The following is a 16,694-nucleotide window of genomic DNA, read 5'->3' as shown; positions in this document are numbered from 1 at the left end:
TTCTCAACTTTTCTCATGTCAAAGGACCCCCAAAATAATAACTATTTGGCCACGGACCCCCATCTCAAAATATTTTGTTTGCTTTAAAGCAATATACATATTCAAAGATTTGCTAAAATTTTCATATTTTTTTTCAAAAATGGCAGATCTACAAGCTCATAGCGCAGCACTCTGTGCCGCGCTATGAGCTTGTAGATCTGCTATTTTTGAATATCCCAAATAAATCTTAAAAATGACACACACGGATGTGTTCCCGGTCTCAATGGGTTGACTATCTATACAACGCATAAATAAAAAAAATCCGTACCCAAGTCCCTGTCCTTGTCCCTCCTCCACTTTGGGCTTCTTCTTTCGCGGCGGTTTCTTCTTCTTGGGTTTGGCCTGGCCGGGACCGCCCGGCCCTTGCTTTCCCCCGGGGCCGAACTGGCTGGCCGAGATGTCGCTCTGCAGCAGGTTGACCAGCAGCGGGCTGGTCAGCGTCACGTCCTTGTTGACGGGGAAGCCGGCCTGCTGTCCGCACGGTCCCCCCACGCCCATGGGCATCTGACCGGCAAACTGCGGATTGAAGTTCATGCCGCCGTGACCCTGGAAGTGGCCGTTGCCCACCTGCCATGTGGTGGAAAAAAAAGTACTCAAATGAAATTAAGTAAAAGTATCGATACTGCCATGTAGAAGTAGCCTGATTATCAGCCTGAAGCTGCGTGGAGCTTCAGTCTGAAATTGGCTGCAATGTCCGCGATTACTAGGGGGAGGGGATTCAAAAAAATCACAAGAGATCTACGGATCCGTCTACATCTGATGTCATCGCACAGCTTAGTTTAGCAGATATTCGCTGATTGGCTTGTCGTTAGACCACCCCCACCTCCGACTCTGATCAGTGGCGCCGGAGCCTGTTTAATTAAAGGACACTTTGTCCCCCCACTTTTCAGTCCAGCAAAAAAAAAAAAAAAAAAAAAAAAGTTTTCTTAAAATTATTTTTTATAAATAATAAAATCAGTCCAGTCCCCCGCACCTCGCGACCACCGCGCGCGCGAGGCGAACCGAATTAACCGAAATAACCGCATTATCCCCCCCAAAAATCAACAAATCCACCTGAAATAACCGCAAAATTTTCGTGCATGTGTCCCGGATGTGTCCCCCCACCTCATATTCCGTTCCGGCGCCCCTGACTCTGATTTGACAGATTTTTCTTCGATCGTGAAAAGCCATAGGCTCACATTATGACACCAGACCAAGAGGAGCTCACTCAGAGAGTGGGGCGGGGTCTATGGTCTGGAACCAGGCTAATGTAGAAGTACTCCGTTACAAGTAAAAGTCCGGAATTCAAAATTGTACAAGTAAAAAAAGTATTGGTATCAAACTGTACTTCAAGTACCAAAAGTAAAAGTGCTAAAATGTTTGAAAATGGCAGATCTACAAGCTCACAACGACGCGTTGTGAGCTTGTAGATCTGCTATTTTCAAATAGCCTAGGTATAAAATAGGGCTTAAGTGATTAATGTACGTTTTATAATGTAATAATTTATATCTGCAAAGTAACTAGAACTAAAGTTTTCAAATAACCGTAGCGGAGTAAAAGTACAATATTTGCCTCGGAGATATAGTGGAGTAGAAGTAAAAGTACTGAAAACCGGAAATGCTCCAGTAAAGTACCTCAAAATGGTACTTAAGTACAGCACTCGAGTAAATGTACTTAGTTACTTTACACCGCTGCCCACCTGCATGTGCTGCGGGCCCCCCATCATGCCCTGCTGCTGTTGGGCCTGCATGTCGGGGGGGAGTATCTGCTGGACCCCCATGTCCCCCGCCGCACCGCTGGGGTCTCCTAGAGCGTGCTGGTGTTGCTGAGCTGCCTGTTGCTGCTGCTGTTGTTGTTGCTGGAGCAGGGCCTGTTGCTGCTGCTGTTGCTTCTGCTGCTGCTGCAGCTGCTGCTGTTGAAGCTGCTGTTGGACCAGAGGGTGCCCGGCGGGGAGCCTCATCTGCGGCCCGTGCATGCCCATGGCCTGGTTGGGGTTCCCACCCATGGGACCGACCTAGGGAGGTGTAACGATACATTTTAAACGGCGATACGATACGCGTCACGATACATGGTTGACGATACGATACATGGACGATATTGGTTCATTCATGGCGATACGATGATTTAAAATCGATGCGGTAGCTATTTAGCAAAAAAAAAGGATCTGTGTGAAACGTGTGGAGAGTGCAGGTTTTTTAAGGGGAAAATGTAAGTAAACAGTGATTCTCTGGCAAATAGGCTCTATGCACAGCAGCCATATTGGGAAGACATTCACAGGTGTTACCAACGATACTAATGAAGGCTCTGCTCCATTTAGTGTAGCACAGTGGTTCTCAGATCTTTCTATTTCCACGACCCCCATAACTCTTGAGAGTGTACAAATGGACCCATTTGTACACTCTCAAGAGTTACACACTCGTAAGGGGCCATTTGGAAACCCCTTAAGGAACCATGAGGGTCCCTGGACCCACATTTTAGACCCACTGGTGTAGCAGAGTGTTTCCAATGAGCCAACATGCACAATATCAGCACCCTGACTCTGTTTGACCAGAAAGGAACAGAGCCTTCATTAGTATCATTGGCAACACCTGTGAATGTCTTCACACTATGGCTGCTGTGCATAGAGCCTATATATGGACATTGTATTTGAACACATGGACAAAACCCGCACCTTGACATGAACACAGAGATTACACACATTTATGGATAAACCAAGTGTAGCGATATGTAATGGAAAAGTAATTAAACCACTCCTTTCTCTTTTTTTCTTCTTAAAATTGCTAAATGCAACGTGTATTTAGTACTAAGTATCGATAAAATCCATTATTTGCATTGCAAAACGATTCGATATTTTTCCGTTTGCATATCGATATAGTAGATCGCTGAAAATTAAAAACGATGCATCGATGCAGTTACTGTATCGTTACACCTAGACAGAGCATGTGAGCGGAGCGGAGCGCGAGCGGAGCGACGCGATTTTGACGTGAGCGCGGAGCGGGTTATAAAAAGGTTGGAGCGCTACTCAGAGCGAGGACCGCCTCCCGCTCCAGGCCGCCCTCGCGGGGGCCGCGCACCGAATGTTTGAGCATGCCCGGTCGCACGGACTCAGAGACACACAGACATCCGCAGTGCACAGCGCGCCGAGATTTCATTAGAATTTCTACTTTCTTTTTCTTTTCTTTTCTTTACTGTTGAGCGACCCGGTTTGAGCGGAGCGTGGAGCGAGATTTGCGCAAATCAACGTGAGCGAGGAGCGACGGGGAGCGGAGCGCGGGGGGGTTTAACATGAGCGAATAGCGAGCGGCATTTCAGCCCCCTGGAGCGCGGAGCGGCATTTTCACCCGCTCCGCTCACATGCTCTGCACCTAGACCATTGGTTCTCAAAGTGGGGTCCTGGGGGGGTTCCAGGGGGTCCCCAGCAAAATGTGTTAATATAGCATCACAATCATTTTAACCACTTTAACCTTTTATCCTTGGCTATTCAAAATTATCAGATACGAGTGCCGCGCTATGGGCTTTTAGATCTGCAATTTTTTTTAAATCTATGCAAACCTTTGAATATATATTTATTAAAGCCAACATTTGTAGCTCAAATCTTTGCTTCTGGGGGTCCCTGGAACAACATATTTTGAGATGGGGGTCCGCGGCCAAATTCATAGGATTTTTGGGGGTCCTTGACATGAAAAAGTTTGAGAAACACTGCTCAAGACCAACCTGCTGGGGCTGCTGTTGTCCCATCTGTTGTTGGTGTTGCTGCTGCTGCTGCTGTAGTTGTTGCTGTTGTAACTGGTGCTGCTGCTGTTGCTGCAACTGCTGTTGCTGGAGTTGAGCCATTTGTTGCTGCTGTTGTGGGGTCATCTGCTGCTGCTGCTGCTGCTGGCCAACTTGCTGGCCCTGGAACTGAACCATATTCCCCGGAGAGGGGCCCCGCATCATCTGGCCCTGCATTACCCCGGCTGGAACCTTACCCGCAAACGCCTGCTTGTTGCCTTGCTGCATCTGATTGGCAACCATTTGTTCCATCATGGAGTTCTGCTGCTGTTGTTGTTGTTGCAGGAGCATGGCCTGGTGCTGCCCTTGGCCTCCAACCATCTGACCCTGCCCATGCATCACCCCCTGGCCTTGTTGAGGCATCATTTGCTTGGGTGGGGTCATTCCACCCCTCTGCCCTTGACTGAGGGGCCGCGAGAGGACGGTTTGACCGCCGCCCTGGCCTTGAACCATCTGGCTGGGGGACGAGGACACGGGCTGGGCCTGATGCTGGAGGCCCATCATGTGGGTCTGGAGGCCGGGCTGGGGCTGGCCCATGATGCTGCTGGGCCCGGCCGTCGTCCCGGGAGACTGACCCGCCATGCTTTGAACGCCCATGACGTTGGGCTGGACGTGGGGGCCCTGCAGTGTGTTGGGAGTGGAGACCGACGGCTGGGCTCCTGTTTCGAGAACAAATTGAGGAGGGAAAAAAAGGATTTAACCAGTGAACCTGAACCATGTCAGAATAAAATTGTCACACAACACATTTTACATTCCGACTAACAATAGAGATATTACATAGAAGCTGAATTTGTTACACTGTTAACATTGTGTAATTAACCCATTGAGACCTGAAGCCGCTTCTACATGTCTCCTAAATCTCAACAGTTTTCTGAAAAACGTATGTTTCTACATCAGTGGCGCTCAATCTTTTTCATGTCAAGGACCCCCAAAATGATATGTATTTGGCCGCGGACCCCCATCAAAATATTTTGTTCCAGGAACCCCCAGAAGTAGAGATTTGAGTTTAAAATGTTCGCTTTAAAAATATATATATTCAAAGATTTGCACACATTTTCACGATTTTTCAAAAATAGCAGATCTACAAGCTCGTAGCGCGGCACTCGGTGCCGCGCTATGAGCTTGTATATCTGCTATTTTTGAATAGCCCAAAGTGTAAAATAATGCTTTTTTAGCTCAAATCTAAAAATGACACAGTTCCAGGTCTCAATGGGTTAAGAGCGTCTGATAAATGCCTAAATGCCGTTTATTGATTCTACATTTTCAAGTGACTCCTACCTGCGTGAGTCATAATAGCCTGGCTGCTCTGCAGCTGCTGATTGGCTCCGACAGATGTTCCTGGTCCACTGGCAGTCACCTGACCCTGGACAAAGTTCTGGTTTCCTGGCATGTTTGGAAAGCCCATTGGACGCTTAGCCATGCCTAGCAATAAACAATTAGACATCGCACACATAGCCAGATTTATTTTTTGGAAATAATCCATAGCAGCTGCCTTAGAGCTTAGATAAAAGAAATGGAATCTTGTGGATCCACAAAGCCATGCCGTAAAAAAAAAAAAAATTACCTGCCAAGGGTTAATTCAACCAATCGATTTAATTCAGTTATGAAAAATATTTGATTTTAATCAAATAATCATTAATAAATATATAGCAAATAGCAAATCTACAAGCTCAAAACACGTCCGCCATGCGAAGTGTGATAGCATTGTACAACAAAGTATAAAATAGGGCTTACGTCCAAAACTGTTACTTTTCAAGATTCAAATAAAAAAATAGCAAAAGTAGCAGATCTACAAGCTTGTGGATCTGCCACTTTTGATGATCGTGTGTGACAATGTAGTATGATCAAGTATGGCATTCATTTACGAAAAACACAAAAAGTAAAAATATGGGGACGAGAGGTTTCTGCCCGACAACAAAATATATATATATATATTTTTAAATGCTTCTCGATTATTTGAATAAGTAATCGATAGATAGAATTATGGCTAAACATAATGGATAGTCGCAGCCCTACCTGGATGCACTTGGGCCCCTGGTTGTCCATGCTGAGGCATGCCCATGAACCCCGGCTGTCCTGGCAGTCCCATGGTGCCCTGTGGTCCCAGGACCGCTCTCCCCGGGGAGCCCACCCCCTGGGGGAAATTCTGTGGGGTGGTGGGGCGCTGAGCCATCATGGGGGGAGTTCCTGGAGAACCCTGCTGGAAAGGAGACGAGGACGACCCAGGGGATTTGGCGGTAAGGTTGCCCTGCGTTATGGAAAATATTAACCTATTAAGACATGAAGCCGATACTACAAATGTCTTCTAAATCCCAACAGTTTTCTGAAAAACGTATGTTTCTATATCAGTGGTGCTCAAACGTTTTCATGTTAATTTTTATACTCAGGGTGAAGTGCATAATTTATTGAAGAAGATTCAAGCATTAAAAACAGCATTACAGCATATAGCCCCAGGCCAGGAGGCCTGGGGCTATACGGGCCTGGGCCCCACGACCCTCGAGCCCCCCCAGCAGGGCAAAAGCACACACCCAGAGCACCAATGTCTAACCCTTCTAATACACAGATGTTATCCTAAATGGTGTTTGCTGCTAAGTGACAGAACAATAATGCTGACTGGTTAAGTTAACTCTTTGACTGCCAATGACGAGATTTCTCGTCATATTTTGCTAAGGCGCAGGGTCACCATTTGACTTCCAGAGAAGCAAAGCAGCAGCAAATCACGTGACTGCAAAAAAACAGCCCGTTCACTTACTCTGCTTTAGAATAATTGCCTTTTCTCGGTTTCTGTTGCTTTTTGGCAAAAACAACCTACATTCAACTGTCCACAGCTATGGAACGAATGATCGCGGCGATCGGGATATTCCAGAATGAACCAATCGCCAAAGAGTCCAACTTTGGCCACGCCCCCATCTCAGGAAACGGCTGCTCTCTTTAAAGCGATTGGGGGATCGATTGTACTGGAGATAAATATTCTATGATTTTTCAAAGGTTAGTAAAAACACTTAAAAATGGCTGGCAGTGGCTTGGCAAATTTTATTTCTGGCAGTCAAAGAGTTGAGAGCGCCCATGTATGGTATATATACTAAGACGTACAGGCTTGTTACGTTTACGGACACAATCGATGGTATTGCTGGATCAGCCAAAAGAGAATAAGTGTAGTAGAAATAGACCTTTGGAACGGCTGTTGACTAGATCCTAATGACAGCAACAGGAGCTGTGAAAAGACCCCTGCTGTGAAGTTGAACACTCAATGGTTCACATACAATTAAGATACAACAGAAATGACTTTGAACTAGGGATGCACCGATATATCGGCCACATATCGGTATAGGGCGATATTTGCCACTATCGTTTTTTTTCCCTCGCTGGTTAAAGTTACAAGAGTTAGGAGGCAATTATGTTGCGTTTCTGCAGATTCTGAACAGTTATTTCTTATAATGAAGTTGTATTTGTTTCACTGGCACAAAAGGGGGAAATAATAACACCAAAAACTAAATAAACAAATATCGGCCAAGAATTTCCATATCGGTACATTCCTACTTTGAACAGATTGGCATTCTAGAATTTCTATTGTACCTGCTGTCCGGAGGTGGGTGGGAGGGGCGGAGGGGGCCTGGGCGGTCCTGCTATTACGCCACCAGGCCCGGCCTGTAGGCCCTTAATAGGCTGGGGGGCCGCGAACTGTCCCATGATCCCGGCCTGCTGCTGCTGTTGCTGCAATTGTCCCGGTCCCATGGCGTTGAAAACCTGTCCGGCTTGCTGGCTGCCGAACGGGTACGGCGGCGGAGGGTGGTTGGGAGTCTGAACCGTGGCGAGGGAAGGCGGGCGCTGCTGACCCATGGGTCCGACGCCTAGGGCTGTCACGATTACAAATTTAAGTTGACGATTAATTGTCACTCAAATAATTGCGATTAACAATTCAATTGTGTGTTTGCCATTGAACTTTTGGAACATAATGAAGCCTTTTTAGGCTTCGTAATAAAAAAAATTGCAGAGATAACTGAAACATACAAAGAAATTATTGAAATTATTTGTAGAAAAACACTCCTAGCTCGGATTCTTTTTTAGGTGTGATGAAAACGAGCCATTTTCAACAGGCGATAGCAACAAAATCGCGGTCGCGGTAAAAAAGCTTTTGTTCCAGTGGATAGACGACACCCTTCCCCACCCACCGGACACCTTTTGTTTACATCCGCGGCTTCTGAAAAAAAAAAGCTGAAATAGCGATTAGACGATTATGTAATAATTGTGACAGGCCTACCGACGCCTTGGGGCGGGGGCTTACGCCAGGCTCCGGGTCCTCCCTGTGCGGCCTGCGGCGGCTGGAGCACGCCGGAGGGCAGCTGGTTCCAGCCGGGAGGTACGGCCATCTGGCCAGAGGGGTTGAACCCCGGGGGTCTGGGTCCGAGCTGCTGGGAGAGCTGGGCCTGCTGCTGCTGAGCCTGTTCATGATGGGTTAAAGAAGAAAATTCTAAAATCTCACGACAGAAAACAATATTCTATATATTATATCGTCAAGTCCTATAATGCGATTTCTGGGAAAAAAATATATATCTGAACATTTCCGTCAGTGGCAGGGAATGTGTCAAGTTATCGTGAAATTGTCCTCCATCATACGCTAGGATGAATTCGCTTTTGTTGAGTTGCAAATTCAGTGCAACTTCCAAACATAGCTGGAATCTACAAGCTCACAACGTTGTGAGCTTGTAGATCGGCTATTTAAGGCGAACGTTCCCCCCAGAATAGGGATGCTGGGGGTTCAAGTGGTTAACAAAAAAAGTCATTTTAAGTTTTAAGCATATTTCGATTATCGCGATAATACCGCTAATCGCAATTATTTTTGCCACAATAATCGTGACATGTAATTTTCATTTTCATTGTCCCATCCCTACTTCAAATACTCTAATATTTAAAATATATAAATAATAATTGCCTATCTACACGCTCAAACTTGTAGATCGTCTATTTTCGCTGCGCAACATGCTTGGCTCTATGCACAGCAGCCAATTGGACAGAAATTGGGTCCCTTCCTCGCTTCCTTCACAGGTGTTATCAATGACACTAATGAAGGCTCTGTTCCATTTAGTGTAGCACAGTGGTTCTCAAACTTTTTAATTTCAACGACCCCCATAACTCTGAGAGTGTACAAATGGAACCAAATGGACCCGGGAGGGTCCATTTGGTTCCATTTGTACACTCTCAGAGTTACACCCTCTCAAGGAACCATGAGGGTCCCGGGACCAGACTTTGAAACCCACTAGTATTTCCAGTGAGCCAACATGCACAATATCAGCACCCTGACTCTGTTTGACCAGAATGGAACAGAGCCTTCATTAGTATCATTGGTAACACCTGTGAAGGAAGTAAGAAGAGGCCCAACTTTTCTCCAAAATGGCTTCTGTGCATAGAGCCTATTGGAATCCAAATGACAGAAATCAGTGGTGCTGAGTGAGAACTTGAATCCATGCCTGTTGTTGTTGCTGTTGTTGTTGTTGGTGTTGTTGTTGTTGAAGTTGCTGCAGGGCAGCTGGGTTGAGTGGTCTCCCGGCCTGCAGGGCCTGCATGTGATGGGCTGCTGCCTGCGGGGGCATGATGGGCCCTCCTGCTCCGTGCGGGACAGCCTGTTGTTGCTGCTGCTGTTGTTGTTGTTGTTGGTGCTGGAGTTGCTGCTGCTGTTGCACCGACATACCCGACATCATAGGGTCCATCACATCTTAGAAGGAGAGTGAAAACACTTTTGTTATTAGGCGTCGCAGAAGAGGTGTATGAATCTTCACTTGCCTCATTATTAGACTCGATTCTAGAATGCATCTCAAATTTCCTAAATTACTGCACATGGCTCATCAATTAACTCATTAACACATTCCCTGCCAACGACGTAGATCTACGTCCGTTCAGATCCAAACCGCTGACCGCCAGTCGCGTAGATCTACGTGATTCCATTTTTGTTTTAACCCTTTAAGACCTGGAACGCATCTGTGTCACTTTTTGATTTGAGCAAAAAAGCATTATTTCACACATTACACTTATTTCACACATTTTCACGATTTTTCAAAAATAGCAGATACACAAGCTCATAGCACGGAACCGAGTGCCGCGCTACGAGCTTGTAGATCTGCTATTTTTGAAAAATCGTGAAAATGTGTGAAAATCTATTTTAAAGCGAACACTTTTAACTCAAATCTTTGCTTCTGGGGGTCCCTGGAACAAAACGTTTTGGGGTCCGGGGCCAAATACATATAATTTTGGGGTCCTTGACATGAAAAAGATTGAGAACCACTGAAATATAACATACGTTTTTTCAAAAAACACTTTTTTTTTCAGGATTTAGAAGACATTTTGTAGAATCGGCCTCAGGTCTTAATGGGTGGTAGTTGAAATTGACTTGACAAGGGAAAAGCTCTCAAACCTGTCTGTGACACTGGTCTTTGAACTCGGGGGTGCATTTGGCCACTGCCGCCGGGGATCATGCCAGCCTGACCTGCCATGCTGGGACCAGGGGGAACCATCGACGGGACGGCCATCCTCATCCCTCCTGGCAGAAAATGGGAGGATTGTTCATCGATTTACGTAAACAATCAAATATGAAATCGAAAGATTCTTATCCATTACACTGGGGATTATTTTCTCCATCAAAATATATTCAGCCATAGACCCTTTAGTTTAGGAAAAAAATACTCCCAAGTATATGCCCCAATCAGCACACCATTACAAGTAGAATTACCTGGACCAGGCTGACCTGGAAAGCCCACGTCCATCCTCATCTGGCCAGGTGCTCCAATTGGTCCATTCACCCGGACCTCCTGGCCACGGTTCTGTCCCATCATGGCCACCACATTAATGGCCCCTTCGCCTGTGCACAGCAAACAGTCATAACGTCAAATGTTAATATAGGGGGGGGGGGGGGGTGTCTCTTCTTTTCACCGGAACAAAAACATTTTAACCACGATCGCCCCGTTCTGTTGAAATCCGAGCTAGATGTGTTTTTCTAAATCTCATAACATGGGAGTCAACAGAGTTTTTTGGGGGGGATGACGTCTGTTCTGCTTCTCTCATTCTCTCGCAGTCAAGGGATCATTCATAGGTTGCCGAAGAGTGCCCTCTAGCGTAATCGCTGAAAACATGATATTTTTTTATGAAATATCCCAGACGATTAGGGTTTTATGGAAGATGCTTCTGCACATATTGATAGTTTGCCTACTTCAAATGCTATTATCTTCAAATATAAACCGAAAGTAGCCTATCTACAGCCTGGAAACCAGACGAATCTGCCATTGCAAAAACTAATTTGCCCTCGCAGATTTGGTCTGGCACTGCTCAGTTGTGAATAGATTTCACTCCCTCCCAAGTAGTGAGGGACCAATCAGGGCCCAGTATGCAAATATGGAGCGGGTCTATCACCAGAGGCATTTCTTTTATTCGCCCATTGGAAATGCAGGTTCCACACAGAGATTCCAGACTAATATCTACTCAGTCATATTAGTCTGGCCATGCCAGGCGAGACTTACTACAAGCTCTCAATGTGTCAAGCTTGCAGATAGGCTACTTTCTCTGTGCAACATGCTTCCATAGAAGACATGCTGGCTTCTATGGAATCCACATGACTGAAATCAGTCGAGGCGACTGAGAACTTTAATCCATTAAGACCTGGAACTGTGTCATTTTTAGATTTGAGCTAAAAAGCATTATTTTACACTTTGGGCTATTCAAAAATAGCAGATCTACAAGCTCATAGCGCGGCACTCGGTGCCGCGCTATGAGCTTGTAGATCTGCTATTTTTGAAAAATCGTGAAAATGTGTGCAAGTCTTTGAATATATATATTTTTAAAGCGAACATTTTTAACTCAAATCTTTGCTTCTGGGGGGTCCCTGGAACAAAATATTTTGATGGCGGTCTGTGGCCAAATACATATAATCTTGGGGGTCCTTGACATGAAAAAGATTGAGCACCACTGATATGGAAACATACGTTTTTCAGAATACTGTTGAGATTTAGGAGACACGTAGAATTGGCTTCAGGTCTCAATGGGACTTGTAGGCCTGTCACTTTGTCACCGCTATGTATGAACGCAGCATCAGTGTCGATACTGTGTACACCATTTCATGAAAAAGGACAAGGGTGTGTGAGTTCCACTGAGGCCAGGCCAGGAGGACGTACGGTACCTTCTATTTGCACAGAGAGGATGCCCAGGTCTCTGAGCTGCTGCTGGTTGTTCTGAGCCAGCTGTCTGAGACGCTCTGCAGCATCCCTGGGAATGTTGAAGGTGACCCGCACGCTGTTCCATGGCTCCACATGCTGCGGCTGCAGCCTCTCTGAACCTGGAAAAAAGAAAAAAAAAGGATATTGTGGATGATATCGTTGCTGTCGGGCAGAAACCTCCTATCTCCGTATTTTAAACTTTTTGTTTCATATACTACGGCGTCACACAAAAGCATTTAAAGTAACAGAGCCACAAGTTTGAAACACGGCACAAAGCGACACGTTTTGAGCTTGTAGATCTGCTATTTTTGCCGTTTTTAGAGCAACGGTTCTCAACCTGTGGTTTAACCACATGATTTTGGGGGCATCCCCAGATGACAGTAAAGTGGCAATTTAGGGATTTTTTAATACAAAAAAATAAATAAAAAAGGAAATGAAAAAAGATCATTATTGTCACAAAAGTAATCAACAAACCATACTATAAAATACTATACTTGAAAATAGCTGATCCACAAGCTCTCAACGCGAGGTGTTGAGAACGCAGATCTGCGTTCTATTAAATAAAACCGTGGGCTGCCAGAGGGGGCCAGAATGCAGATCTGCGTTCAATTGTTTAATTGTGGTTTAATAGACCATCGCGCTGTTTTCTATACATTCCGATATCAGTTTCGCTTTCCACTCCCGTTTCCGGTTTAAGCTTGAAAAATGTGATTTTTAGGCCAAAATAGGGCAAAACACGTTTTTTCACACGGTATAAAAAACGAAAGGAGAGCCCCGGTTGTATATTTCTTTACTCTGGACGACGAACAGTTATCGTCGTTGTGTATACCAACGATCTGAAATCCGATCCTAAGCTAAGCATATTATTTCTGCCCAACGGAAGTGGGGCGGAAATAAGTCTACAGCCATATGACGTTTACAGCCTATTTGCGAGGCGGAGAAGAAGAAAATGGCGACGTAGAGAGAAAATGTAACTGTTTCAGTGCTTCTCTATCTGTCGTGTGTGTTTATAAACAGATCTACAAGCTCATAGCTTGTAGATCTGCTATTGTTGAAAAATCTTGAAAAAGTGTGCAAATCTTGAAATCTTGTTTTTTAAAAAGGCGAAAAATTTTTTAACACAAATCTTTGCTTCTGAGGGTCCCTGGCACAACATATTTTCAGGTAGGGGTCCGCGGCCACATACATGTCAATTTGGGGGGTCCTTGGCACGAAAACGTTTCAGAGCCACTGGTTTAGAGGAAGGCGTCATCAGAAAGCCCTTTTCAAAAAAGGTGCCTTGCGTTCAACAATACTAACCCAAATCAAGCACGCTTGGTATGCCACTCAGGATCGCATTGAGCTTCTCTGGAAAGTCTTCATCCTCCATGTTTCCTTGGAACGAAACAAAGATGGTAAAATCGTCCCCGTTTCCCGCTTCTTCTCCTCCGTCTTCCTCACAAAGCTTCTCCTCCTCCTCGTCGTCGTGGCAGGCGGCGGCTGCTCCGCTCCCATGGTAACAACAACCCTCGGCATCCTCTCCCGCCTCGTCTCCGACCCCCGAGTCCCTGTCGGAGTCGTTATCGTCGTCGCCTTCCAGGAAGTCTGCCCCCTGGGACGGTGGAGGTGGAGTATGTAGATGTGCCATCCTCCTTCTCGCTAGGAGTGGCCTGGCCGAAGATCTCGACTGTTTATGCTGCAAATACACAGAAATACAACTGTAGTGAAATAGACGCAAACAGTCAACCCATTAAGACCTGAGCCGATGCTTAAAAGTGTTTAATAAATCCTAAGTTTTTTGAAAAAAAAATAACTTTTTTCCCCCAAGATTTTTCAAAAATAATAATAATATACAGTATATATATATATATATATATATATATATATATATATATATATATATATATATATATATATACACACACACACAGATTTGCAAAAAACAACAACATTTTTTTTGGTGCCACGCTATGAGCTTGTATATCTGCTATTTTTGAATAGCCAAAGTATAAAATAATGGTTGAAGTGGTTACACAGGTGCGTTCCCGGTTTCAATGGGTTAATATAATTTTAAAAGCCTAGAGACGCAGGGTTTGCCACTTATTAACCACTTAAACCCCCTTACGCTGTGTATGTTGACTGGGGCCACCCAGGGCTCTTATACTAGGTCTGGTCCTTTTTTTCTCCCTCTACACATCAAATCTCTTCAGCGATAATAGCCTATCCACTGGCTCACACCGAATGTTCGTCCCAAAATAGAGGACGCTAGGGTTCAAGTGTGACCTGAGGTTTTCCAAATTGAAGGTCAGCTAATCGATTACTCAAGAGGACCAGTGATCCTTTGCTTAAGCCAGGATTCGGATTCACACCAACCAAAACAAAAAGAAAAATGACATTTCTGCAGATTCTACTTAAAAAAGAAATCAAGATGATTCATAGAACACACACACAACACCAGAGTCGCAAGAATAACTTTACTATCCCTCAACATGTTTAGGTTTACAGCTCAATTTACAGTAGCTGCAACAGTGATTATTATTATAATAATGACTCAATTGCATCACTGATCAGGCAATGATCAGGCAATGAATTAACCACTGTAAATTGATTTACTATTAATTGATTTTAGACAAGTTATTTTTGGGAAGCGACAACCTTGCGTGAAGGAGTATAAATTATTTAATTTTAAGATGAGGCCAAAAAAAGGAAAGAGGAGAAAAAAAGGAAAATGTATTTTTAAATGTCAAGTGCGATGGATAGTTTTTTCTTTTCTTTTTTCTGTTTCTTATTTTTCTCTCTGTCTATGCTGTTCACCTTCTTCAATGCAAACATGGTGCTTAAAACAATTCTTTTATACTTTGGCTATTCAAAAATAGCAGATATACAAGCTCATGAGCTTGTAGATCTGCTATTGCTGAGGAAAGAAATCGTGAAAATGTGTGCACATTTTCTCACACACACACACACACACACACACACACACACACACACACACACACACACACACACACACACACACACACACACACACACACACACACACACGCTTCTGGGAGTCCCAGCTTGGAGATCTGCTGTTTTCTTTTGAAAAATCGTGTGCAATTCTTAGAATATATATATATATATATAAATATATATACAAATGAGCAATTCCTATGCACTTCTGGAATGGAGGAGGTGCTGGCCCGGGTAAGCAGGTAATGTATCAGACAGGTGAGATGAGGCCGCACACTCCAATGATGAGATGGACTTTTATATTTTCATTGCTGTCCATCTCATCATTGGAGTGTGCGGCCTCATCTCACCTGTCTGATATATAAATATATATATTAACATTTTTAACTCAAATCTTTGCTTCTGGGATTCTACAAATGTCTTCTAAATCCTAATAAGAATAAGAATAACAGTAATAAGAAAAAACTGAAAAAAAAAGACGTATGTTGCTATAATATCAGTGGTTCTCAAACTTTTTCATATCAAGGACCCCAAAATTATGTATTTATTTATTATGTATTTAGCCACGGACCCCCATCTCAAAATATTTTGTTCCAGGGACCACCCCAGAAGCAAAGATTTTAGTTAACAGTGTATCTATATATAGATCCACAAGCTCAAAAATATCTGCCATTTTTGAATAGCCAAAGAAATGTTAAAATGACACATACGTTCCAGGTCATAATGGGTTAATAAACACAGCTAAACTGAAGAAGACGAGGCTACTAGTCGCTAGTTAGCTTCAGTTTGCATTGACTTACGCTAGCTTCCTCAGCTAACGCATCATCGGCCCCTTAACAAACACAGGCCCGTTGGCTTCAATGTTAGCATCGGTAAAAAAGAAAAAACGAAATAAAAAAACACGTAGATACACAACAACGTAGATATAAAGGTTAACCTTATTACACCAAGTTTGAGTAATAACGTATGTAACAACGCTGGAATGTGTCAAATAAAAATGATTTATAACGGACACAGCACTGTGCAAATAAAGGTTAATGTCGGTTTCGAGGCGTTAGCTGCCTGGCTAATTCCGTTAGCACGTCATAATAATAATAAACGCAAATGGACATTTACAGCGCTTGTTTATGAAACATATTTTGTTGTCTTGCAATGGTTTTCAAGCATGCTAGTTTATATATTTGACAAGAAATTAGCACAGAGGTTAAAATAAACAGGTGGTTTAATTACCTAACATGTTCGTCTTTCTGCAGATATTAAGTGACAACAGTCGACATCATCAGAGAGCTAGCTGGGTTAGCTAACTAAACCACTGTTGCCAGATTCTGTGAGAGAAATAAGCAACCAGGTCTAGGAAAACAATTAAGCCCAAAAAGAAGCGATTGTGTTTTTTTTTGATTGATTGAATATTGTATTAGGCAAAAAAAAGAAGTAAAACAGCACAGTTACATTTTAAATACTTTGTCTCAAAGGTTTCCATGAGGTCCTTGGTGTTCAACACAAAAATACAAAAAATAAAAACACTTTATGTACAAACAAAAACAAAACAAAAATGCAGAAAACATAATGATGCTATATGTACAATAATATTGGCCTCCTGAAAGGTGAATTTTCAAGGCTGTTTTAAATGGGCCCAGCGAACAGCATTTTTTGAGGAATGGGGTTAGACTATTCCAAACCTGGGTGGCTGTAAGAATGAGAATTTGCCCATGTTTGTTTTATGGGTGGGTGGTATTAGATCGTTGTTTATGCTCCCTCTAGTTTTGTGAC

The 16,694-nt window shown here is 43.8% G+C and overlaps 1 protein-coding gene across 1 annotated transcript in view; it reads right to left on the bottom strand.

Annotated features, from left to right (window-relative positions):
* ncoa6 (nuclear receptor coactivator 6) overlaps nt 1–16,234 on the bottom strand; it is a 30,686-nt gene extending 14,452 nt beyond the window's left edge. Inside the window, exons 1-13 of the mRNA XM_084070251.1 lie at nt 16,155–16,234; nt 13,290–13,665; nt 11,954–12,109; nt 10,514–10,642; nt 10,199–10,324; nt 9,258–9,502; nt 8,051–8,231; nt 7,366–7,646; nt 5,806–6,037; nt 5,068–5,211; nt 3,733–4,448; nt 1,718–2,032; nt 308–606 (exon numbers count right to left, since the gene is read on the bottom strand). Of these exons, the coding sequence (XP_083926377.1) occupies nt 308–606; nt 1,718–2,032; nt 3,733–4,448; nt 5,068–5,211; nt 5,806–6,037; nt 7,366–7,646; nt 8,051–8,231; nt 9,258–9,502; nt 10,199–10,324; nt 10,514–10,642; nt 11,954–12,109; nt 13,290–13,617 (3,152 nt within the window). The 5' untranslated portion in view covers nt 13,618–13,665; nt 16,155–16,234. The remainder of the gene's footprint in view (nt 1–307; nt 607–1,717; nt 2,033–3,732; nt 4,449–5,067; nt 5,212–5,805; nt 6,038–7,365; nt 7,647–8,050; nt 8,232–9,257; nt 9,503–10,198; nt 10,325–10,513; nt 10,643–11,953; nt 12,110–13,289; nt 13,666–16,154) is intronic.
* Nucleotides 16,235–16,694: the final 460 nt, after the last annotated feature.

Source organism: Gymnoscopelus microlampas (assembly GCF_963454915.1).
Source record: "Gymnoscopelus microlampas genome assembly, chromosome: 10".
Taxonomy (NCBI): domain Eukaryota; kingdom Metazoa; phylum Chordata; class Actinopteri; order Myctophiformes; family Myctophidae; genus Gymnoscopelus; species Gymnoscopelus microlampas.
Note: the sequence above shows the minus strand (reverse complement) of the source record. Positions and strands in the feature narration are given on the sequence as shown.